The 25,206-nt window shown below is 36.1% G+C and overlaps 2 protein-coding genes across 2 annotated transcripts; one reads left to right on the forward strand and one right to left on the reverse strand.

Moving 5' to 3' along the window:
- Positions 1-3,342: 3,342 nt before the first annotated feature.
- LOC18018006 lies at positions 3,343-7,297 on the reverse strand. The gene is made up of 11 exons (XM_006402001.2): positions 6,422-7,297; positions 5,229-5,975; positions 5,047-5,154; positions 4,901-4,972; positions 4,719-4,826; positions 4,612-4,644; positions 4,405-4,536; positions 4,238-4,303; positions 3,862-4,133; positions 3,696-3,780; positions 3,343-3,618 (listed from the first exon to the last, which is right to left on the reverse strand). The coding sequence occupies exons 1-11, from the start codon at positions 7,295-7,297 to the stop codon at positions 3,343-3,345; spliced, it is 2,775 nt and encodes a 924-aa protein (XP_006402064.2).
- Positions 7,298-10,209: 2,912 nt separating this feature from the next.
- On the forward strand, positions 10,210-13,899 carry LOC18018007 (11-beta-hydroxysteroid dehydrogenase-like 6). The gene is made up of 6 exons (XM_006402002.1): positions 10,210-10,392; positions 10,484-10,676; positions 12,881-12,966; positions 13,055-13,171; positions 13,269-13,433; positions 13,714-13,899. Exons 1-6 carry the CDS (start codon positions 10,210-10,212, stop codon positions 13,897-13,899), a joined length of 930 nt encoding a protein of 309 aa, XP_006402065.1.
- The last annotated feature ends 11,307 nt before the right edge of the window (positions 13,900-25,206 follow it).

Consider the following 25,206-nt stretch of genomic DNA (forward strand, 5'->3'; position numbering starts at 1 on the left):
CACTTGCAGACACTATGATTTTATAAATTTAAAACTTTAGGGCCAATGAGCTTGAAAAAACGACAACCCTAGGCCCACGCATCATCATAGTGGTTACACACCAACATTTTCAGATCGACGTGTACAATCAAGGGCCGTGTCTACAGTTTCATTGTTGACTCTGGAGCTGTCGCAATGTCATAGCGGAGGCTTTTGTGGACATATTGGACATTCCTCGCGAAAACCATCCAGCACCGTATACACTTGGGTGGATGCAAGAAGGTGTTCACGTACGTATTACACAGTGTGTTCTAGTGCCTTTCTCAATTGGGCCATATTACAGAGATCGCACATACTGTGATGTAGCTCTGAAGCCTCCGATGGATGTCAGTCACTTGTGCTGGGTCGACCTTGGGAGTTTGGCCATTGTATCATATACGACGGAGCCAAGAATACATATAGCTTCATATGGAGACACATCAGATTTTGCTCATTCCTTCACGCGATACAGTGTTGCCGGCTCCTCCGGAATCATCTCTGCCCCCACCACCATTATATATTCACCAGCGCTTGACAACGCTCATATGTTTGTATTCTGCCTTTAAGTCAGAACTGCAACTTGAGGGTATGGCTTTTGCACTGTTACCATTCTCGTCTTCACGAGTCTTTTCTGCGATGGTTGCACCTGATCTTGTAGCTGTTATTGACGAGTTCTCCAACGTGTTTCCCAACGATTTATCGATGGCACTTTCACCGTTATGTGACATTCAACACCGTATTAGCCTTGTGCCGGTGCAAAGCTGCCGAATCGTCTGCATTACCGGATGAGTCCTCATGAGCATGAGGCATTACGGCGACAGGTTGAGGATCTGCTGCGCAAGGGACATATTAGAGAGAGTCTCAGTCTTTGTGCTGTACCGGCGTTGTTGATTCCCAAAAAAGATAGCATATGGAAGATGTGCGTTGATAGCCTTGCCATCAATAAGGTCACTGTTCGGTACCGCTTTCTCATTCCTCGTTTGGAAGATTTGTTTGATTATATTGTGACTGCCACTATCTTTTTCAAAATTGATTTAAAGAGCGGATATCACTAGATATGAATTCAATCCGGAGACGAGTGAAAATACAAAATTAGATAAATGATAAAAAGAAATTCTAAAACTAGATATACTATTGAGATAATAATGAATTTTATATTTTTAATTTTGTTTTTGAATGTCAACTCAACCACTTTACATCATTTAGTTACATCCAACATATATACAATTACAGTTATATATAAAACAATAAGAAACTTGAACAAATAATTTTACAACATATCACTTAGCTAAATTTGTGTTAATTTTTTTTAATAATATTATTATCTGCATATGGTGCAGATATTACCAAGTCTTATTATATAAATCTGAACTCCTCGATGTGAATATGACACATATGTAAAATTATTATTTATGAGATCATAACATGTGTCAATTTAATAAAAATAAATTTTATTTTTTAATCAAAAAAAACATAAAAATAAAAATGAAATAAATTTATCTAAAAATATTAAATTGGAAAGTAAAGTAAGTGAAAATATAAAAATTATGTTTTAATTAGAATTTTTCAACATTTAGATTATTTATCATATTTATAAATAATACAGATTAATTTTTATTCTTTAGTTGTGCTAGTTATAAAATATATTTTGTAAATAAGTTAGTAGAACCTTAATTTAAAATATAATTATATGGATCATATTTACGTGGGTTATAAATTTAAAATCTAATTATTATTTTTTAAACAAAAATTATTAGATTGAAAAGTAAAAGAAAAAAAACGAAACTATGATATAATGAAACTTATGTTTTTTGAACTTTATCATTTATTTGGAATGATTATTTATTATATTCATGAAAAATATTGATCATTACTAATTTCTTAATTCTGAATTATAAAATATAAATTGTAAATAATCTAATAAGATTAACTAGTATTATTGTTAACAATTTACATTTAATTATTTTTTTATTGGGGACAGTTGCCCCCAACTCATTCTACATACTTCCACCACTGAGTATATATATTAGTTTTAAATCTAAATATTTTTTATTTTCTATGTATTATGCAGAACCTAATATAAATTTAGCTTGTCAAAAATGTGGATATGTTGTTTTTAGTCTTCACGTTAAACGTTGCGAATGAATAAACTACGAATAACTTTTTTCTTGTGGATGTAGCCGATTTGAAGCCGAAAAAGTGATTTTGGATTTCCTTTTGCAATTTTTTAAAATGTAATCAAGTATAAAACTTAGAATTTTTTAATCAAAAAAATATATACAAAACTTGGGGAAAAGGAAGTACTAGAGTTTAGGGTGATTTGCACCAATATTACTTCTGCGAGCGCTAATTAGGCGAATGACTGCGAAAAGCAGTCAATTAAGTTGGTAACAGAAGTCAACCAAAAAAGGAGGAGGGAAATTACAGTATACCCCTTGCTCCCTAAAAGTAGACAACGCTTTTTCTGAGCGGGACAGGGACCACACGAGCTTGCTAATTTACAGACGCTACCTTCCCTTTTTAACACAAACAACGTTAACTTTATCCCCAAAATAAGTTGTCGTGTAGTAAGAGTTGTACGGATAGGTTTAGGGAGGGGACCCTCAGGACCATCAAATAAATAGAGAAGAAGATAACAACTCACATAATCCGCCGCTAGTAAACAATTTACCTAGGGTTTGTCTACTTGTTTTTCTTCCTGCCATTTGTCTACTTGTACGCCACTAATGTGACTACTTTTAATTTGTAGTTACATACTTATTGGACATTGGTTTTGTTGTTGTAGATGGCAGGAAGACAAATGGTGTTGTTGGTGAAAGGAAAATGGTTCGAACAGAGCAACGGCGTGTGGACTTTCTTAACGGAACGGACTGGGAATACCAAAGCGGTATTCCTTAGCGCGAGGATGACATTTCGTGAGGTAGTGAAGCTCGTGAAAGAGAAAATGGATATCAAGGAAGATGTGGGCGTAACTCTGACCTTCCAGTGGCCGTCATACATGCTGATGGACGACGGTCACGACGCGCCACCGGTTTTCATGTCTTCCGATGATGAAGTGGCTCTTTTTGTGGAGATGAGGGCAGATATCGACCAGCTGAACCTGTGCGTCACAACAGAAGGCGATTCGGATGAAGGTGTGGCGATTCCTGAACGAAATGACTCACCTTTGGTGGTTAACAACCAAACGGAGGAAAATGTCGCAAACAACAACGGTATGAAGTACATAGTAGTCGGTCAGTTAGTAGTCAGCTAGTCCCAAATGTTAGGCATATATGTCATAAAATAGTTCACTATTAGGTAGGTAACTATATTAGTTAAGATTGTTTACTGGGTAGTGCATAGGCCCACCCAGTACCTGTCGTCGACTTGGTAGGGGCAATAAATGCGAGCGACCTGTGTGTACCATGAGCGCCTCGCTTTCACATACGCAGCTGAACCAGATGGGAGTGCGACAAGTTTCTTTTTAGAGGGATTGGTAAACTGCTGATGGAGCTGAATGATGCCATGAAGAAACGTGTACTCAACGAAATCGTAAGTGCATTGATCGTCGTTCAGTTCCGACAATTGATGACGCAATAACCTAATGATGCTGTTGATAGACTATCATAGACATGAAACACAAATTAGTAGTCATATACTAAAAAGTGAGAGTAGACAACTATTGGGAAAGTGTTTACCACAACTGAAATCGGGAATTTTAAGTCCACGATCTCTTTCAAGATGTTCACAGAGAGGGTTACGCCATCCCATCTTGGCAAATTCCTATAAAAAGCGGTAAATATTGGGGAATTTAACACTTACTATCAACAACATAAGCAAAGCAACCAATAATATGTCACTCACCGATTGTCCTTCATTCTATTTTGGAGGAGAATTACTTGCTCAAAATTGGGTGTTGGAAAGAAGTGAGACAGCTGTAATGGGTTCACATTCTTCTTAACACGCTTAGGTCGAGGGACTACAAAGTCGGACATCTGTGTTGAAGGCACGGGTAGTCGTTTACTCTTACAAGTAGGTAGCTGTGCTTCTTCACCCTTCTTCGAGGTTTGAGCCATATTCTTCTCTTCCTGTGTGAGACCAAGAGACCAACCAGGAGGATCAATATCACCCAACACCTACATTTTGTGTTTGAAAAAGTTGGTGATGCACGGCATATTCTTAGTTGACTAATTTATAAAAATAGACGACTATTAATTCAAATCTGCTCGTGGGATGAGACTCGAGGGTCGAGTGGGGCAATAACTTGGTTCTCTTCGACAGCAGTCAAGGCATCTTCCGGAGTGTCCTGCAAAACAGTATGTACATAAAAAAGTAGGAGACTTTGTGAGGATAATAGTAGGAGACTTTTTGATGAAAATAGTAATTAATTAGCATATCTGTAAATACCTCCTTAGGGGGGGCATCTTTGTTGACGTCTGTTTGCTCGGTTGCCACAACAGGTGCTTGTTGACAGTGAGATCCGACGGATGCGTGAACAAAGTTTACTTCGTAGGGGTTTGGGGGCTCCTCCAAGAACTCCTAGTATATATCGAAACATCATATACTACACTACTACTCTCTATTTAGGTAAAGTAGACAACTAGCTAGACAAACCTGATCTTTTGCTTGGCCGTCGTCTCCCATTTGCTATATTGTGAGGAAAAGTAGGCAATTATCAAGAAGTCGACTATGTTTACAATATATGAAAAGTAAAGACATACCTGATCCGTGACTTCCTTGGCATGGTTAACGGGTGAATGAACTGGGTTCACACGGCTTGGTTCACTGACTTGATCAAATGGCTGGTTCTCGGAAGGATCTACATTGACCTGCAAAACAGGCTTTTCTATCATAAGTATATGACTATGTTTATGTATATAACTATTACTAGTTGGCTACTTACTTGGACAGTTGCGGATAAATCAAAAAGCACAGAAGCAATCTGATCTTTTGCTTGGCCGTCGTCTCCCATTTGCTATATTGTGAGTAAAAGTAGACAATTATCGAGAAGTCGACTATGTTTACAATATATGAAAAGTAAAGACATACCTGATCCGTGACTTCCTTGGCATGGTTAACGGGTGAATGAACTGGGTTCACACGGCTTGGTTCACTGACTTGATCAAATGGCTGGTTCTCGGAAGGATCTACATTGACCTGAAAAACAAGTTTTTCTAGCATAAGTATATGACTATGTTGACGTATATAACTATTACTGGTTGGCTACTTACTTGGACAGTTGCGGATAAATCAGAAAGCACTGAAGCAATTTGACTTTGCGCGAGTGTTGCATCATCTTGGACATCGTGAGCGCCAACATGCGGTTGGCTTTCATGGTCTCCAGCATCACGAGATCCCTCGCATTCGTCCTCTACACTGTCTTCTTGGGCAGCAACGTCGCCATCAGTAGAAGAACTGGCCGATTCCTTGTTTTTGGTTACCTTATCACTGTCATCGCCTTCAGATGAATCTGATGACTTAGTCTCGTCAGAAGAAGAAATCTGTTGGAACCTAACATGCTTTTGGCGAATTGGAATTGATTTAACCCTCTTCTTAGTCTTTGTTTGAGAAGGTGGCTTGACTACCGATGAAGCCCCTGGTAAAGTCTGGTGTTGTTGCTTAAAAGTGGACAGAGCGGTAGAGACTTCGGTACGTAGATCACCGAAATCTGCGCGAAAGCTTTTTATCTCGGATTCGATGATGGAAATGGGATCTAGAACCTTATCAATTGTCGCAGCCGAAGCAGAATCGAACTCCCCGTCCGAAGGTGTATTCCGGGAGGATGTAGATGGTGCCTTAGGATTCTTTAGATGAACGCCTGCGTTTTCACCACCAATCCAAGTTTTCCTTGAAAACTTAACCCCGTCGTTGATTGCTGCAATCAAGTTAACACTTTCGTCCAGGACATCATCATCCAGCTCCAAGTCGGTATCATCCAAAATATTCTCGTCGTCCGGCAAAATTGATTTCACAGCCACCTGAAAATTAGAATATTAGTAGTAGTCAGTTACTTTCAAATATGTTTATTTGTAGTTGACTATCAAATATGTCATATTAGAGCATGTATCGTTTTTGACAAACTAGACAGTACATCTTAGATCAAATATCAGCTTGAAATAGTTAGAGTAGTCGGTTACTTTGAAAAATGTCTATTTATAATTGACTATCAAGTACGTCATGTTACTATGCAAAATGTCTATTTTTGACAAACTATACAGTACTTCTTAGATCGATAACAGCTAGAAATAGTAGGAGTAATCAGTTACTAAGCAAAATGTCTATTTATAAGTGACTATCAATAAGTTTAGTTACAGCATGTATCGTTAGAGTTCTTGTATGTCTGATATACTAGGTCATAATGACTATCTACTAATAGTAGTCGCCTAGATATATATGAATATTATACTGGGTGTGGTTATCATACCTTCTGAGACTTGTCAAGAGACTTGACATGCGGCATTGAGATGTTTACGGGTTTCATAGAACCAGGACGTATACTGGGGGTATCGTCGTCCTCATCCTCTTCATCCACCAAATTAGGTTCGCTTGATTTTCCTTTCAGATCCTTCTTGAGAATAGCAGGAGCACATTCCAAAATAACCATTTGTAATGCATGTATAAACCCCTGAAATGCACACGTCGGCTGGCAAAGGTAAGATGTCGTCGCCGTCCTCGTTTTGATGCTGTGTATGGTCAAATCAAAAGATTTCCGACCCCATGGATATTCCAGGAATTTATCAACATCCTGCACCATCATAATGTGCTCGGCACTTATCTTTGCATTCCTAGAAGTTGGGCATACAATCCCATCGATAAGAAGTAAGCAAGCTAGCTTAAATCTAGTCTCTTTGTCCTTGTATGGTCTGCCAGCAAGTGTTGTTGCAATCCATCCAGGAGTCGCATTCTTCTCTGAACCAAACAACTCAATAGTCTCGGCATTGACCTGGTATTCTTTGAGCTTTTTCGCAGGTGGCAACTTGGAGCAATCAAGGCCTGTCGTAATAGCAAACTCCCTAATAGAAAAACGGATTGGCTGGCCAGCGAATAGACACCAAAGCTCTTTGTTTTTCTTCGTCACTAGCTGCCGAGACAAGATAAAGTGAAGGAATCTAACTGATGAAGCAATCTTGTTACCTGCTTCCATCAGTTTTCCAAACTGAGACAATGAAAGCTTCTCCATATGGTCTTCCTCGAGAGCAAAACTGATTGTGTCAAGATAGGTTAGCTGAAAGTAGGTGTTCACCTTCTTATTCTCCGGTTCGTTGCCTAGGGCAAACATTCTATCCGGAAACCTGGTCATAACTTATCAGCTGAAAAAAAAAACAATGAAACAATTGAAATTAGTAAAATGTATTACATAAACGTCTATTAGTGTTTGACTACTATATAAAAATATTCGGTTGTACATATTGACCGTATACAAAATTCGGATGACCTTATTGTCCATGGTTGTATCTGAACTCCATAACGAATTACTGTTAAACGAAAACTTTTTAAATTCATGTTGACATGTAATTGGAAAAGTGATTCAACCCCATAAAAATTCGAAAAACATTTAACCCAAGCGGCACCAAACATAGATCTGTACTCCCGAAAAATCCCCAAAATGGAATAGGGTAATTAGGCTGACCCTACACATGCAACTTGGCGAATAAACAACTACTAGGATAATTAGATACTTGTAGACCGTAAACCTTAAAATAACAGAGCCCAATTCGAAAAAAATGTAACCGAAGCGGCACCAAACATAGATCTGTACTTCCAAAAAATCCCCAAAATGAAATAGGGTAATTAGGCTCACCCTACACAAGCAACCTGACGAATAATCGACTACTAGGGTAATTAGATACTTGTAGTTCATAATCTTAAAATAACAGAGCCCAATTCAATTGGGAGTTGTGCGACGGAAGGCGGCGACGACGCTGGGATCTACGAGAATGGAAATTGGTCTATAAGCAAGAGAAGAAAACTAACCACGGAAGAGATGGGTTCGGATGGAGAGTGGCACGCGACCGTTGTCGTTACTCGGAGCGGCGGACGGTGCTTCCGGCGCAAACAAAAAGACGAAGATGTGTGAGCGTCTTTCTAGGTTAAAGAAAAGGGAGTGGGAATGTGAAAGAGAACAGGGAAGAGAAAGAGGGGAATGACAGTTGCGAAAAAAATCGTAGGTGTGAGAGGAGAAAAGAGGCTATAAATGTGAGATTTATTGCGGTTTTTTTTTAAATAAAAAAACGGTTACCTTTCCATCCCAAGCAGTTTACATCTCAATATGAAGTAATTAAACTGCCTAAATACTTACAAATGCTGCAAATGATTTCGTTGGTTATGTTAACAGAGAGGATACCGTTTTACAACATGAAATAGCCAATTACACTGATTATAAAATCAACTGATATAATTTAGAAAGAGTATTCAACTACAAAGAAAGCAATTATAAATAGTCGACTACATTTAGGAAGTGACAACTACAGATAAATGTTTGGATTGTCCAAAACGGAATACATCCAACCTATGGATCTAAAGAGAATTTCACAAGGTGGTAGTGAACGTAGAGGTAGCAGAGTTCACAGTATCTGCCCTGGTGGTTCATACGGCAACTGGGGAAATCAACAGCAATATGGGGTAAAGATGTATGCGCATCAGGCACCACCATTTTGTCGATCAAAGCCATAACTTCCTCACCAATCTGAGTCATATGCTCAATTGTTGCTCTCCAACCAAAATCACGGTCTAAAATTTCTATGCCTATGGGGTAGTGACCTAATGCAGTTACACATATGGCCATCATTAAGGTCGCCGGTTGAACTCCAGCTTTAGACGCTTGGTTGAAAAACCTTAGAGAACCTTCGATATCATTAGCCATAGTGATTCTGCTCATACCGCGGATATACATACCAAGTGGATTACCTGATGTCACCGCCGCCTCAAAGAATGAAGGGTAGCTCTGAACTAAACTGGGCCTTCTCACGAAAGCTGTAAGGTTGAGAAACCTCATCACAGATGGTTCGTTGATTGTTTGGCTAAGGAATTTGCATGAACAAGCAAATGAGCAAGCGTCTTTAGCAGAACTCCTACCAACTCTTTTAAAAATATCAACGACTGCATCGCGAATCTGAGAAAGAATATCATTTGTCAGTGGTACCAGATCGGGATGTACTTGGGACAACGCAGATCTTCAAAAACAAAAGCAACGAATATTATGCTACCATGTATATGGTTACCTATAACTAGCAAGAATAGTAAGCTACTCAGTATATGGTCACTAGTAAACACTTATTTACTGCTTAAAATGTAAATGGCATACTTAGTGGTTAACTATTCAGATCTGAAATTCAGATCTGGATGACGGGTGAGAATGGTAGTGGAAAGCGTTTGAAAAAAAAAAACAAAAACTGTGAATCAGGACAAATGGCCTACGGAACCAAACGTTTATGAACCCAAAAATAGGAAGAATAACGACAGATCTAACTTCGAAAAAGTTAAGAAATCTAGCTCCTGGAAATTAACGACGACATATACCGGTATCTGCGAGTAAAGTCATATAACATTCAACAGACCAAACAAAAACAGAGCTTAACAGTTTACCTTTCAAGCTTCGCTGCGGAAAAAAAAGACGGTGGTTCGCAAGATCGGTCCATCGTTGCCGGAGTTTCAGAGAAGAGCTAGTTAGGTATAACGACTGGTGTGGTATAAGTAAGTGACTCGCCGTATCAAACTCCGGTTTATCGTGTCGGAGTCGGCGAAGTAAGATGGAGAACCACAGAAATTATAGAAGAGAGGATCTGGGTGAGGTAGTAGTGTTTTGAAATTCAGACTGAATTTCAAGGACCGAAGCTTGACTATAAAGACTCGATGGAAAATTTTGAATTAAAGCTGATGAAAGAGAAAGATGTCAGACATAATGAAAAACAAAAAAACGTATACGTTATTGTTATAAAGATATGTTAGAGTAGAATGCAACTGAGGGGGTTTTGGGTACTTTCCACCCCATAAAAAAATTAGCTCCTCGACACCTAATTAGCTCTTGTCATTACGCTACGACATCAAATTTCCCTAGAGTCTATGGAGAAACACATGTTGGCATCTCAGCTTGTAGGACTGCCACATTGCCATGAGAGCTTGCGGCAAAATAAATCGAAAAAAGAAAAAAATAACAATAGAAAGCGGAGAGAACAAAGAAAAAATCAGAGTGAAGCAGAGAGTTCTTCTTGCATGGATTCAATCAACAAGATCATAAACTTTGTGTTTCCTCCTTTAGCCTTGTACGGGCTTTTTGTCTTCTACCCAATTTACCAAAGGCTGAAGTACATCATCTCCATCTACCAGAATCTGTTCTCAGAAAACGTCGCCGGAAAAGTGGTAGTCATCACCGGAGCAGCTTCGGGCATTGGCGAGGTAAGTTTTATAAACAATAGAAGATTGAAACTAGGAAGTTGAGTGAGTTAGGGGTAAGTAAAGTGGGATTGATTAGTGTATAGATGTGTAGGCTTTAGCATATGAATATGGGAAGAAAGGAGCGTATTTAGCACTTGTTGACATAAGAGAGGAACCTCTCTTCCACGTAGCTGCTCTCGCTGAGCTCTATGGCTCCCCTGAATTCATGCCCATCATCGCCGATGTTTCCAAGCCGCAAGATTGCGAGCGTTTTATCCGAGACATGTTTCTTCATTTTGGCCGATGTAAGTCCATTATGATCATTAGATTCTAGATAATTTGTTTAATGTTCTTTTCGTTTGCAAACGAAACCATAACCTCTATTTCTTTTTTTTCTATTTTGTCAAATCATTTTGAACTATTTTTTTTTTTGTTAAAGGGTTTTCATTAATAAAGAAGAAAGATTACATTTTTTTTTTAAAATAAAAAACATGGTTTACTCAACCCAAATCAGGCATAACCGGCACTGGTTTGAGAAAATTGAAAGATGATAAAATAGCTGAAAAACCAAAGAAACCACCGGCAGTGGAGAAGACAACGCCGTGAGAAACCGTCCTCAAGCTTCAGACGCCGACATCAAACTTCTTCTTACCGTTGCAACCCGATTCTCCGCCGACAACCAGCTCTTTCTCTCCTCTTTCTCTCCAGAGAAGGGGAACACACGACAAAAACCATCCCAGTGAGAACTCCTCCAAGTTCAGCTCCGCCGTCCTATAGCAGTCACCTCACCGGATCATGAAACACACCGATCAGGAAAACAGTCGCTAATCCCTCTCCTCCAAACGCGACGCAACCTCCAAAGCCCACAAAGCTGATTTCTCCTGCAGATATAGGTCTAAGATCTTCACAACATGAACTCCTCCAAGCTTAGCTCTGCAGTTCTATAGCAGGCACCTCACTGAATCATGAACACGTCGAGAAGCTTCGATTGCGTCTCCGAACCATAGATCTGCCTCAGCTCTGCCGCTTGTTGATACGATCCTAGGTGATCAACTCTGAAGCAAGGGGCAATAGATGTGGCGATTTGGTGGATGGGATGGCAGCGATGATGCGATGGAGTGGTGATGGTGGCTGGTGGATCAGATCGATGGTTTGAGATGGTAGCGATGGTGAGAAGATCGATTGATGGTGTGGTGATGATGAGATGATATTGATGGAATGGAGAGATGGGAGAATCTCTTGTAAACAAATTAGTTTTTAAGAGATTCGAATTTCAGAGTTTTTAGTTCTCAGAAATCAAAGAGAGAAGAACACGTTAAAAGTTTGATCAAAATTCTTCACTGAATAGCACTTAGGCGATTTTCTCTAATTTATAGTCTAAGAGAGAAATTCGCAGCCCTAATACAAAACTACATGAAGTTTGAAATAAAAACAACACGAAGTTTGATTTAAAAATAAAACAGTGAAGCGTCCCTTCTAAGTCCTAAGTGGTGCGCTTAAAACAACTAGTGCACAAGTCATTGTGACTTTGCACGTTATTACCCATTAGTAACAACTTCTAAGTAACTCGACGTAGCAATGATTTCTGCCTCGTTAAAAACCTTGGAAAAGAACCTCCTTGCCTTCCAAAATCCTCACCAAGGAAAAGAGTACATAATCATCACCTAAGTTACTAGTCATTGTTACTGCGTTCTTCATTCTTCAAAATAGAGATGTTGAAGATGTGAGCTCCAGCCTCCAGTTGATCAATGTCTTCTGCGGCCATGAGTGCGTGAGCCTCTTTAACCATCTCTCTAGCTCTGGAACAAGTGATTCTGCCAGCTACCTCTGGTTCCTCCTCCTCAGAGCTGGTCACGATCATATCACTTGTCCCCGCCAACACACCTCGACACAACCAAATTGAAGCCCACGAAACTGTTCTCTGCCGCAGATCTAGATCTAAGATCTTCACTCCGCGAACTCCTCCGAGCTTAGCTCCGCCGTCCTCTAGCAGGCACCTCACTGGATCATGAACACGTCGTGAAGCAACGTTTGCGTCTCCGAACCATCGATCCGTCACAGCTCCGCCGCTTGTCCATGGCACCGCATCGCAAGAAAGAAGAAAAGGGACATCCACCTAACAATTACCTCAGCCCAGGCCAGAAGTGAAGCACAAAAGAGAAAACAAAGAAGAAGGACTCTCTCCGGCTAGAGACAACCACCGGAGAGAGAAAACGGAGCTTTCAAGTTTGTGGCGGCTAGGGCGAACTCTTTGGGAGAATTTTTGCCTCTCAAAGGCTCAGCTTTGCCTCTCAAACATTTTGAACTATATAACCTCTAATTTATTAACGTTTACACTTTACATAAAAGCATATAAAATGTCTTACTTTTCAAAGATGTAAATCTAGAAAAACGCAAACATATATAAATTGGCGTTTGTTATAGTACAAACGCAACATTGTTATATATTCCAAAATTATAGTACAAGTTGTGTATATATTTTAATTTCTTGGTGTTTCATTTTGGGTAGTGGATCATCTAGTGACAAACGCAGGAGTTGCTCCACTCTATTTATTTGAAGACATTGACGATCTCTCAAAGGCTTCACCGGCTATGGTTAATTTACTCTTACCAAATATTCCCTTAGATAATAATAATTGGTTTTTTCTACTAATCGATTGTAATTGGTTTTTTCTTTTCCTAGGACATAAACTTTTGGGGATCTGTTTATTGCACCTTCTTGGAGAAGACCAGAGGAAGGATTGTGGTGATTGCTTCCGGATGTGGATACATTTCTTCACCTAGATTGAGCTTTTACTGTGTATCATTTGTGTTTCCATTTGCCTATTTCGTACTTACTAAACATTTGAGGTCTCAAACATTAATCTTATATTTTCATTCTCTGGTAATGGATTTAGGCGAGTAAAGCTGCAGTGATCGCCTTTTACGAAAGTATAAGAACTGAGTTTGGATCAGAGATTGGGGTTACGATAGTAGCCCCGGGGGTGATTGACACAGAAATGACTCGAGGCAAGTTCATGACAAAGAATGGTGAACTCGTAGTCGACAAAGAGCTCAGAGATGTAAGTATTCCTGGCTTAATGTAGTATGTTCTTGAATGATCGAACTTACTTTTAGGAGTAATAAGATAATCAAAAAAGGATTAAAAATTTGTAACTAAAGGAATAAAGTTGAAATGCAATATTTAAATTCCAAGTAATTCATATGAACTAGACTTAGGCAAGAATATTTTGTCATGCAAATAAATATTATTATTATTTTTTTTTTTAATTTCACGGATAATAACTTGAAAATACAAAATTATTTTACGTAAATTTGAATAGTTCATGTGTTATGAACTAGGTACAAATAAATGTATTACCAGTGGAATCAGCAGAGAGGTGTGCGAAAGCAATAATGAGGAGCGTATGCAGAGGAGATAGATACTTGTTGGAACCGGAATGGATTGGTTCTGTAATACTATGGAAAGTGTTCTGTTCAGAGGTAACAGATTCATTGGGCCGGTGGCTGTTGGCTGGATCAGGCTAGAAGATTCTTGATGTAGCCAATGCACTTGGAGACTTATTCTGCTTACGGCAATATCATTAATATCAACATTAATCTTTTATTCTGTTTTGTGTTTTACCAAAACAACTAGGTAATAATCCGTGAGAAAAGTGAGATATCAACAATTTTTTTTTTTTTTTTTGTAATATCTAAGTTTGAAATAAAAGTATGGACAATAAAACTTTAAAATTTTAAAACAAATATATTATACTAATGTAAACTATATTGTTATATAGATATAAAATCATTTTGATAACAGTATAGAGATAAAATTATAATATATAATGTTATATATAGTATATTTTACTATTAGAATAATTAAATTAACTCTAATAATTATTAAAAAAAAAAACTATGTATGAACATAAATAATAGGAATCATAAAATTAAATGAAATAAATTACTAACTTTTAAATCGATTACAACACTTTTTATTGTTAAAACAATAACAACTTAGTATGTTTTTGTAAAGTCTTATGATATTTATTTTTATTTTTAAATATTTTTCAAAAATTTAAAATCAGAGATTAAATTGGAAAAAATAATTTTGGAAAATAAAGATTATAATTAGATCAAATGATATTTTTAAAAAATGATGAGTAAAATGTTATGGAAGACATTTCATCTTATATAAAGACTAATCGTTCCCTACCAAATTATGTAATCAAACGTTCCCTACCAAATTATATAATCAATAATAAAAAGAAATAACTGCAAATTATATTTGATAATTATAATAGGTAACAACCAAATTCCATCTGCATTATATTTGAAAATTTTGTAATTAATATTTTTGCAAACAATAAGAATTTTTTATCTTGAATGTTTTTTTAAATGGTTAAATTACAATAATTTTTTCCAAAAGTATAAAAATCAGAGATAGAAATATTGAATGCATAGTTTTAGTTAAATATTTTTCAATTATAAATAACCAGGCTTCGTGTCATACGTCTCGTGAAATATCTATCAAATATTTTACTAAAAATTATTTAATTTATTTAAAATATAAATAATTGTTGTGAAAACTTAAAAACTTTATTAATCACTGGAATGTATATATAGAGTACATAGGGAATCTAGGTTAAGTACAATGCCCTGATGGGCCTAATGGGCCGGTATAAGAGTCCATATATGATATGTGTTATAACACTCCCCCTTGGACGAGTGAACCGGGCCAGCTACTCAATCGGGATCTCGATAATGCGCTGGGGAATGTTGCCTCATTAAAACCTTACCAGGAAAAACCCAGTGGGACAAAACCATGGTGAAGGAAAAAGAGTACAACACGCATTACTCCCCCTGATTGTAGCATCACTGCAGATCTCTAAGTCTATACATTCCTATCTGTTTGACGAGCTTCCGGTGTGTTGAAGTAGGCAATGATTTGGTGAAGAGGTCAGCTGAATTCTCACTGGATCGGACCTGCTGAACGCTGAGAGTGCCGTCCTTCTGCCAGTCTGAGGTTGAGAAGAACTTCGGTAGAATGTGCTTCGTCCGATCTCCTTTGATATATCCTTCCTTGAGCTGAGCTATGCATGCCGCGTTGTCTTCATACATCACCGTGGGCTGTGTGTCTTCGTCCATACCACAATCTCTGCGGATGTGCTGAGTCATGGAGCGCAGCCAGACGCATTCCCTACTAGCCTCATGAATGGCTAGGATTTCAGCATGGTTTGATGAAGTGGCAGTGAGTGTCTGCTTCATTGATCTCCAAGAGATGGCTGTTCCTCCATGCGTAAAAACGTAGCCAGTTTGAGACTTGGCAGTGTGCGGATCTGATAGATATCCTGCATCGGCGAAGCCGACTAACCCATCTTTATTTTGGTTAGTATAGAAGAGTCCTAAGTCTTGAGTACCTCGAAGGTATCTTAGGAGATGTTTTATACCGTTCCAGTACCTCTGAGTTAGGGATGAACTATATCGAGCGAGGAGGTTCACGGCGAAACATATGTCTGGTCTAGTGTGACTAGCCAGGTACATTAACGCTCCTACAGCACTGAGGTATGGCTTTTCAGGACCAAGGATTTCTTCATCATCCTTTTTGGGACCAAGAGGGTCATCACTTAAGCTTCTAACTACCATTGGGCTGGTCAATGGGTGAGCTTGGTCCATATTAAATCGCTTGAGTACCTTTTTGATATAAGCCGATTGATGCACAAGGATTCCTCCTTTGATGTACTCAAGTTGTAATCCCAAACAGTACTTTGTTTTGCCTAGGTCTTTCATTTCGAATTTTGCTTTTAAGCAGTCGACTGTTTGGGAGATCTCACCAGATGTTCCGAGGATGTTTAGATCATCCACGTATACTGCTATGATTACAAATCCTTTGTTTGAGTACTTCTTGATGAAGATGCATGGACTGATGGGGTCATTTTTGTAGCCTTCTTTGATGAGGTAATCGCTGAGGCGGTTGTACCACATACGCCCACTTTGTTTCAGTCCATACAAGGATTTGTTCAGCCTGATGCAGTATTGATCTCGAGATGCATTTTTGTCTTTTAGTTCAATGCCATCTGGGAGTCTCATATATATTTCGTTGTCCAGGGGCCCATAGAGATATGCGGTTACAACATCCATTAACCGCAGATCAAGATTTTCTCTTATGGCCAGACTTATGAGAAATCGGAATGTTGTTGCATCCACCACTGGAGAATAAGTCTCCTCATAATCGATTCCGGGTCTCTGTGAGAATCCTTGTGCTACAAGCCGTGCTTTGTATCGAACGACTTCACCGAGTTCGTTCCTTTTACGCACAAAGACCCATTTGTGGCCCACTGGCTTGATGTGTGATGGGGTCCGGATGATCGGACCGAACACGTTTCTGAGTTTGAGACTCTTTAACTCCACGTTTATGGCTTCTTTCCATTTTAGCCAATCTGTTCGATGTGTACACTGTGTTATTGACGTGGGTTCTAGATCCTCTTGCGTGAGCGCAACATCAAGTGCTACTTTGTATGCAAAGAGTGCATTTAAGTCGACTTCTTTTCGATTCCATTGTATTCCGGACATATTGTAATTGATGGAGATCTCATTGTTATCTTCTGAACCTGGAGATTCGGCGTCCCGAACTTCCATTGAGGGTTCATTAGATTGAGTCTCAGCCGCGGCTATGTCTGATATTGCAGGAATCCCGGTTTCGGTTATTGCACCTTTCTTTGATTTCCGGGGATTCTTATCTTTGGAACCGAGAGGTCTGTCCCGTTTGAGACGTGGTGCAGACTCTGTAGCAACTTGGGTCTGTCCCGTTGGGACAGCTATTCGTACTGGTGCATTACAAGCTGGGATGTACGATTTGGTTACTTTGGTCGGGTCAGCAAAGGAATCTGGCAATTGATTAGCTAGCTTTTGATAATGAATAATCTTTTGGATCTCTGAATCACATTCTAGAGTCCGAGGATCTTGCCAATTTAATGATGTTTGATTCCATGAAAGATCTTTGACCAGCTTGTTTGTCTCACCACCTAAAGAGGGATATACCGATTCATCGAATTGGCAATCCGCATATCTGGCCTTGAAGAGATCTACAGTGGTTGGCTCGAGATATCTTATGATGGTGGGAGAGTCAAAACCAACATATATTCCCATCCTTCTTTGAGGTCCCATTTTGGTTCGATGTGGTGGAGCAATGGGTACATATACTGAACACCCAAATGTTTTGAGATGGGAGATGTCTGGCTCATGACCCGAGAGTAGTTGGGATGGGGAATATTTGTGTTCACTAGATGGCCGGATGCGTATGAGTTCAGCAGCATGTAATACTGCATGTCCCCATGCTGAGGTTGGGAGCTTTGATCTCATGAGTAATGGTCGGGCTATCCATTGAATGCGTTTAATGAATGATTCAGCCAATCCATTTTGAGTATGGACATGTGCTACAGGATGTTCCACGGTTACCCCCATGGCCATACAGTAGTCATTAAACACTTGTGAGGTAAATTCACCAGCATTGTCAAGGCGGATAGTCTTTAGTGGGAAGTCAGGGAAATGGGCCCGCAATTTGATGATTTGGGCCAAGAACCTAGCGAAGGCTTGGTTCCGAGAGGACAAGAGACAAACATATGACCAACGGGTCGATGCGTCTATAAGGACCATGAAGTACCGGAATGGTCCGGAAGATGGATGTATAGGTCCACAGATATCGCCCTGGATTCTTTCTAGGAAATGAAGTGTTTGTTTAGAGATTTTAACTGGTGAAGGCCGAGTGATCAATTTGCCTTGAGAACAAGCTGTGCACATGAGGTGTTGAGGATAAGCTCGGTTTTCTTTGAGGGTATGCCCTTGAGAGTTTTGAATTAGTTTACGCATCATATTTGCACCGGGATGACCGAGCCGGTCGTGCCAAATAGTATAATCAGTAAACCGGGCTTTGAGAGTGGTATTAGCTTCAATCATACTGACTTTAGCATGGTAAAGTCCAGTAGAGAGCGCGGGTATGGTTTCGAGGATTTGTTTATGGTCGTCTACGGTTTTAGTGACTAGGAGGGATTCTTTGTTCCCTTGACCTTGGGTTTCTATGTGGAAACCATTCTGTCTTATATCCTTGAAGCTCAGAAGATTTCTCTTCGAACTAGGAGAATATAGAGCATCTGGTATTTCAAGTTATGTGCCATTTGATAGCAACACATAGGCATGGCCATATCCTTCGATAAGGTTTGAGGGACCCGCGATGGTGCTAATATTTGCGGTTTGATAGGTTAGGTTTATGAAGTAACTTTTGTTTCTTAAGATAGTGTGGCTGGATCCACTATCTACAACTATGGTTTCCATTTGCTGGTGTGCTTTTCCACCTTTGGATTTTTGACAGGCTAATGAAACTGGGAGCTAATAGACCTCAGTTAGCCGCTACAAATTCCAAGGATTGATCACAAAAACTGGAGAAGCTGCTGGTTGAAGAAGGAAAAACTCGGATCTGGTTTTTTTTTTTTTTTTTCGGTTGATCGTCGTGTACTGTAAGTGTGCGTGAGGGCGCGTCCGACTTTGGATCGACAAACGGTTTTCACCAGTAGATTCGTCTCGTCGAGGGCTTCGATTTGATATGTAGATCGTCTTCTGGTTCCTCACGGTTTGGAAGATATGCGTCTTTTAAGTTTCGACTTGCTTTTAGGGTTTTGGTGGTGGCCGGATTTATTAGGGTTTTTCGCTCAGAGAGTCTTATCGTGCTGATAACGTGTTGTGAAAACTTAGAAACTTTATTAATCACTGGAATGTATATATAGAGTACATAGGGAATCTAGGTTAAGTACAATGCCCTGATGGGCCTAATGGGCCGGTATAAGAGTCCATATATGATATGTGTTATAACAATAATATAATTGTTTATATGTATATTAATAGTATTATGATGACTAATAATATGATTTTTATTACTATTGCAATTACAAATATATAACATGATTAAAAGATTTTATTTTTAATTTCATCTTTTTTTTAATATGAACATAATTGTATACTTAGAGTTTGACTGAGAAATCGATATCTTATTAAATAAAAGCATTAGTGATTTTTTTTTTAAAAAAAAATCAAATTATCGCATATGCATAAAAATATAAATTTATTATATGTTTGATATGATAATTAATTCAAAAAATAAAAATAAACAAAGAGAATAAAAAATATTATGATTTAAAAATAATTCATATTATATAATTGAATATGAAAAAATAACTAATATGATATAATTAAATCTCAAATTTTTTTTAGTCTATTTGATTGGCTAATAAATATGTTTTTGAAATGATTTATTAATTTCCGTGTGTCTAATTAAGGAAAGAAAGATATTTTTGGAACAATTTTTTTAATGATTAGTTTAATAAGATATATTTGATTCTCTAACCAAATTAATATTTGCTGCATTGATTGTAATTATTCTAATAACATAAGTCTTTTTTCAAAAATCTCTTAAGAAGCTTTGTGGATGTGACACCTCAACATGGCAAACTTGTTAATAACAAATAAGATAAATGTTATTTTTAAAGTGTCCTTCTCAAATAATAACATAAGATATCTACGGACTACAACAATGGATGGCCAGGTTGAAATGATTAACACGATATATCCCCACTACACTTATAGGTTACAATATATATACTAACATATGCCTTTTAAAAAAAAAAAAACACTAACAACAAATTCAAATTTTGGTTTTGATTGGTAAACAATAGATAGAATGAATGAATCAGGTTGACAAAAAAAGACTATATGATTAAGTGATTTTATAATTTTCAGTTGAATCAATTGATCAAACAGTTATGCAGAATTATGCCATTTATATCTTTAAATTTGTTGTAGGAATAATAATAAAATATGTTTTTTTTTAATACTTGGTAATCCAAAAGGCAAAACTAACATGACATATGAGGATGATTCGATGGAAGATCCAAGTGTGGTGAACTCGAGAGAAAGTTTTAGAGATAGACCATAGACATACCGAAGTAATGGTCCCATAAGTTGATTCTATGTATTTTCCATCATTAAGTGTTAGATCAGCAATGAATGATAAATGTTTTCTCTGCTACATGCATGGGATACAAAATTTGAAATATTCTTTAGTTTAAGTTTTAATTCAGAGTTAAGCGGATAAATACCCATAGATGTTAACTTACTTAAGAAAATAGGAAATAATTTTCTAAAATAAAGTAAATACAATATCTGTAAGGCATTATGGGTGAAATTACCCCTATATTAGAGAGAGAGAGTGTCCCTGCAGTGAACATTTAATGCTCCCTATTATTTTGGTGTCAGAAAATATAAATATACTATTGATATATTCCAACAAAATCCATCGCCGCCTGTCAAAATAATCTCAATCATTCGTTAAAAAAAATATATATATCTCAATTATATGTAGAATATAATATATTGGTTAGAGTTAAAAAATATAAGAAATGTTGTGTGTTAAACAATATTATTAATGTTGTGTTAACAATGTTGACATTATTGTGTTAGCAATGTTGCTTTTACAAATTTTGTTTTGCAAGACATATCTGGTTTTCCTGAAGATAATCTCATATGTTTTAATAGGTGTTATCAGTTAATCTGTGTGTCGAGCAAAGAAAAATTTATCAATTTTATTGTTGCCTTCATGTAATTCAAGAGACAACAAAAACGATTTACAGAGGTATCAATTGTCTAATTTAGTTATAACTTGATAATATTGTTAACAGTTAATGTGCGTTGATAATGGTGTTACCTATGATAATAGGAACTCGATTGATTGTTGCCATCATAATAGAATCGGGAAAATTGAGAAACTCTATGTTAAAAGGTGTTATTTTAACACCGCTAACAACATTAACTATTAACAAAAATATTATTTTAAGTTATATATGTTACAAGAATAAAGTTAACAGATAAAAAAAAGCTAACAGCTACAAAATTAGTTATAATTAACAGCTCCAAATTCATAGGATTATTTTATCACTGCTAACAACATTAATATTTAAACTAAGAGGGGGGGTTATTGGGAGTTTGATTTATAAAGATTTTAGTTGATTTTAAAAATCATGAGATTTGTTAAATTTTTAAGAGTTTTGTTGGATTTGTAAAACTTAGAGAGAGTTTTATGGATTAACAATATATTAAGAATTTTTTAATATGACAGATTTTGAGAATTCAAGGGATTTATGTAGTATTTTGAGAATAATGATTTATGAATTAAATTGTAAAGAATCATTATACCAATAACACTATATTATAACAGAATCATAAAATCATTAAAATGTAAAATTTTTGAATAAAAATGGATTTTGATTAGATTATAAAAATCATAATATCAATAACAACTGATTTTTATAATCTCTAAATGAATAACAGTGGAATCTATTAATAATGTAAAAATCCACAAACTAATGACTATAGAATTCTAAACTCTAAAAATCTTTATAAATCAACTCTCCAATAACACCCCATAAATGTCTTGTTTAAGTTTATATATGTTATTAAAATACGTTAACAGATAAATCATGTATGCACAACAGTCGAACTGTTAAGAGATAATCTCAATAACTATTTTAATTTAAACTCGAGAAGAGAGAATCTAATAGGATTATCGGCAAAGAGAATCCAGATTTTATTCTTTCTGTTCACATCAAGCTGGCGAGATAAAAGGAACAATCCAAATATTCCAGACCACGCCGACATATATGGAAAATCCAACAATTTGCCCAATAGAGATTCTCTTATGAACTTGACCTTGTCATCTTCTAAAGCGGCTATAAGGTCTTAGATTATGCATCTATGCTCAATTTCTGATAGGTTATAACCCTTTGGCCCCATGGTTAAATTCCGGCTGAGAATATCCTTCTTGATAAGTTGATTGGCCATCTGCAAAATAAAACCAAAAAGTTATTAGTAAACATCAACATCAGCAAATCGCAAACAAATCCACTTAACTCGAAATAGGGGGAGTGGCGAAGCATTGTTACCTCGTCGACAGCTTCACTATCCGAGAATTCCTCCCATGATCGATTACAGAGATATAGTTAGAGTCACCGGTGCCATATCAAACCTTTTTTGGTGTGAGAACGATATAATTTTGGATAGCGTGTAGGATTTTAAGAAACGCTAGACCCCTTTTCCCTCAAAAAAAAGTTTACCAGATAAAAAAAAAAAAATATCTTCACACTTTAGTTTTCGTTGTCGGTAACTCTGACACATGCAACTTTGGTGGGTCCCTGACTCTATGTTTTGTTTTAGTTATTAACGAGATTGGACTAAATCTATATAGTATAGATTTGTTGGTCTTTTTGCTGTGAACAAGGTACGATAAACAATATCGTTTTTGTGTCAGTTAATTTCTAAAGTTTTGGATAGTATTTTTTGCAATTACTCTATAATTTATCATATAATATTTTATAGATGAAGACTGTTAAACAGTATTGAATATTTTTTTTATAAATATATACTATCTTTATTTCAATATGATAAATATTTTAGCCAAAATATTTTGTTTTGTACTTTCAATACAAAATTAAATTTATTTTTATTTTTGTTGGAAAATAGTATATTATAGTTTTTTATTATTGGTTGAATAGTTTTTAATTAGACAATATTTTTTTGAATTTATATGATATTTTGATTTGTGTGAAAAATCCTTAAACATCTATCAATATTAAAACAGAAAGATTTATATTTTGGGATAAAAATAAGAGAGAAGAATGAAGTTTTACTGAACTTGTCTTATACTCTATTTTCTACTAATAGAGTATAACAGTTCTTATTCTATTTATTCTCAAGTAGATTTTATCCATACTCCATCCTAATGATCTGAAATCCAAACAGCTCAAAATAAACTAGTTTTGATCATTCTTCTTATCCATATTCTCTATTCTTCCATATCTGTCTTATACTCTTATTCGCTTTTATTCTCGGTCTCAATTCATGGTCTTATACCAAACACTTCTGTTGTCAATCTCGTTCTCTATGAAAATTTTATTCTAGATGGTTTGTACCTAATTGGTGTTGTTATAAATTTCTACATAGATAAAAAGCTGTGTATATTATAGAGATTTCTACATATGGTTTATACTTTATAAAATTAGGTTAAATGTTGTCTTTATTGTAAGAATTCACTCTTTTTTGTTTCTTAAATCCGGTTTAATGCGGAAAAGAAACATTATAGAAAAGAATCACCATATATTTTTGATGGACAAAATTCCTAAAATATTTTCAACCAAATTTTTAGTTATTTTCTTATGATAACTAACTTTTATCAAAATACCGTTAAATTGTTTTGACCGACGGAGTTAGTCACAATTTTATTAGAAATTTCTGATCGATTTAATTTAATATAATTTTTTATATTCATTAAAAGTTGCCAACGTTTCGATGAGTTCAATTATTTAATTTTTATTTTTAAAGTACATTTTTTTGGGTAGTGAGTTAAAAAGAAATTTTTGAGAACGAGTCAGAAAACAAAAGAGTTGAGAAAATATTTAATATAACGATAGACGAATAAAAGAATTTTGAAACGAACAAAGAAAAACATAGACTTCAACAGCGTTACAAAATACTATAATAAACGAATCAGAAAACACCACCTGGTAGAAAATTATTAACTCCCCAACACGATGTTAGACCGTTCAACAGGTTTAGTCATATTATTTAGGTATGATGATATAAAATGCTTAAAACTTTTTTACAAAACTTACAAACAAACACAATTACATATAGAAGCAAATTTGTATGTTGCATCTGAACATAGAATTTGAATCCTACGTGTATATGATGAATATAGATGTGACATATAAATATAGAAATGATATGCATATATATATATATATATTACATTTTTATATTTGCTTTGCTCGCGGAAACTATACATAATAATTCTTTTTTTAACGTAAGATAAATTATGAGCCACACATGTTGCATGAATCAGGATTCACCATATTTTGGAAACAATTAAGATAGCAAATAATACGTTTACATACTAAAGTACACACTTGGTGACTTGTTGTGATCCACGTCCACCACACGGTCCACACCTCATTATTATCACATCGTTCTCAAGTCTTCGTAGGAGCCAGATTTTTTTTTTTTTTTGCCGCCTCTTTGACGTAAAAAGTAATAATTTCAATCGGATACAAGCCAAAATCTAATAGATTAAAACTAAATACAACTAATTGGATGCTTATAAGTTATAATACTCAATTAATTGAATAATTCAAGTACTGAAAAAGGGCAATAGAGCGTGCCTCTTAGAATCATCCAAGGAAAATATACTCTTTTTGTTTCATTATATGCGTCTTTTCATAACATTTTCATTCATATTAAAATAGTTATAATAATATCTAAATTCTAACTTACATTTATCAAAACAGCAGTATGTAAGACTCATTTACTTTTTTTCTTTAAATAATGTAATTCTGTTTGCATAACAAAAAAAAACTAAAAGCAAATTTATTAAAAAATAGAGAAAACATTTGGTAAATTACCATAAAAATTAAAGCAATCATGTTGTGGATTATCGTATTTGATGTAGTAGTTTATTTTTTGAACGCCTAAGGTTTTTTATATTAAACTTGGGAACTGTTTACATAATCTTGAAACAAATTTTAAGCACATTGATAGGTAGAAAAGAAACTCTATCAAATTGTTTTCTTTGTATTTCTTTCGATTACCATGCATGCTTTGCCAATACATCATCGATACGATCACAAAACAGTCATTCTGTGACTTTATCCTTGTTTTGCCGTATGAATGATGAAAAAATGTTAAAAGAGAAGATAGAAAAAGGATTTGCATTATTGTTGTAGTAGCTTTAAATTTAATTCTTCTGTTTAAATATCA

Source organism: Eutrema salsugineum, unplaced genomic scaffold (assembly GCF_000478725.1).
Source record: "Eutrema salsugineum unplaced genomic scaffold, Eutsalg1_0 scaffold_2, whole genome shotgun sequence".
Taxonomy (NCBI): Eukaryota; Viridiplantae; Streptophyta; class Magnoliopsida; order Brassicales; family Brassicaceae; genus Eutrema; species Eutrema salsugineum.

Bases quoted from the DNA above. Each gene is read 5' to 3' on its own strand.
- LOC18018006 (XM_006402001.2), bottom strand. From the start codon at position 7,297: ATGACCAGGTTTCCGGATAGAATGTTTGCCCTAGGCAACGAACCGGAG. The intron at 5,976-6,421 runs GTATGATAACCA...TCTAATTTTCAG, and splicing joins CTCTTGACAAGTCTCAGAAG to GTGGCTGTGAAATCAATTTT. The intron at 4,134-4,237 runs GTCTCATCCCAC...CACAAAATGTAG, and splicing joins TTGCCCCACTCGACCCTCGA to GTGTTGGGTGATATTGATCC.
- LOC18018007 (XM_006402002.1), top strand. From the start codon at position 10,210: ATGGATTCAATCAACAAGATCATAAACTTTGTGTTTCCTCCTTTAGCC. The intron at 12,967-13,054 runs GTTAATTTACTC...TTCTTTTCCTAG, and splicing joins CAAAGGCTTCACCGGCTATG to GACATAAACTTTTGGGGATC. The intron at 13,434-13,713 runs GTAAGTATTCCT...GTTATGAACTAG, and splicing joins TCGACAAAGAGCTCAGAGAT to GTACAAATAAATGTATTACC.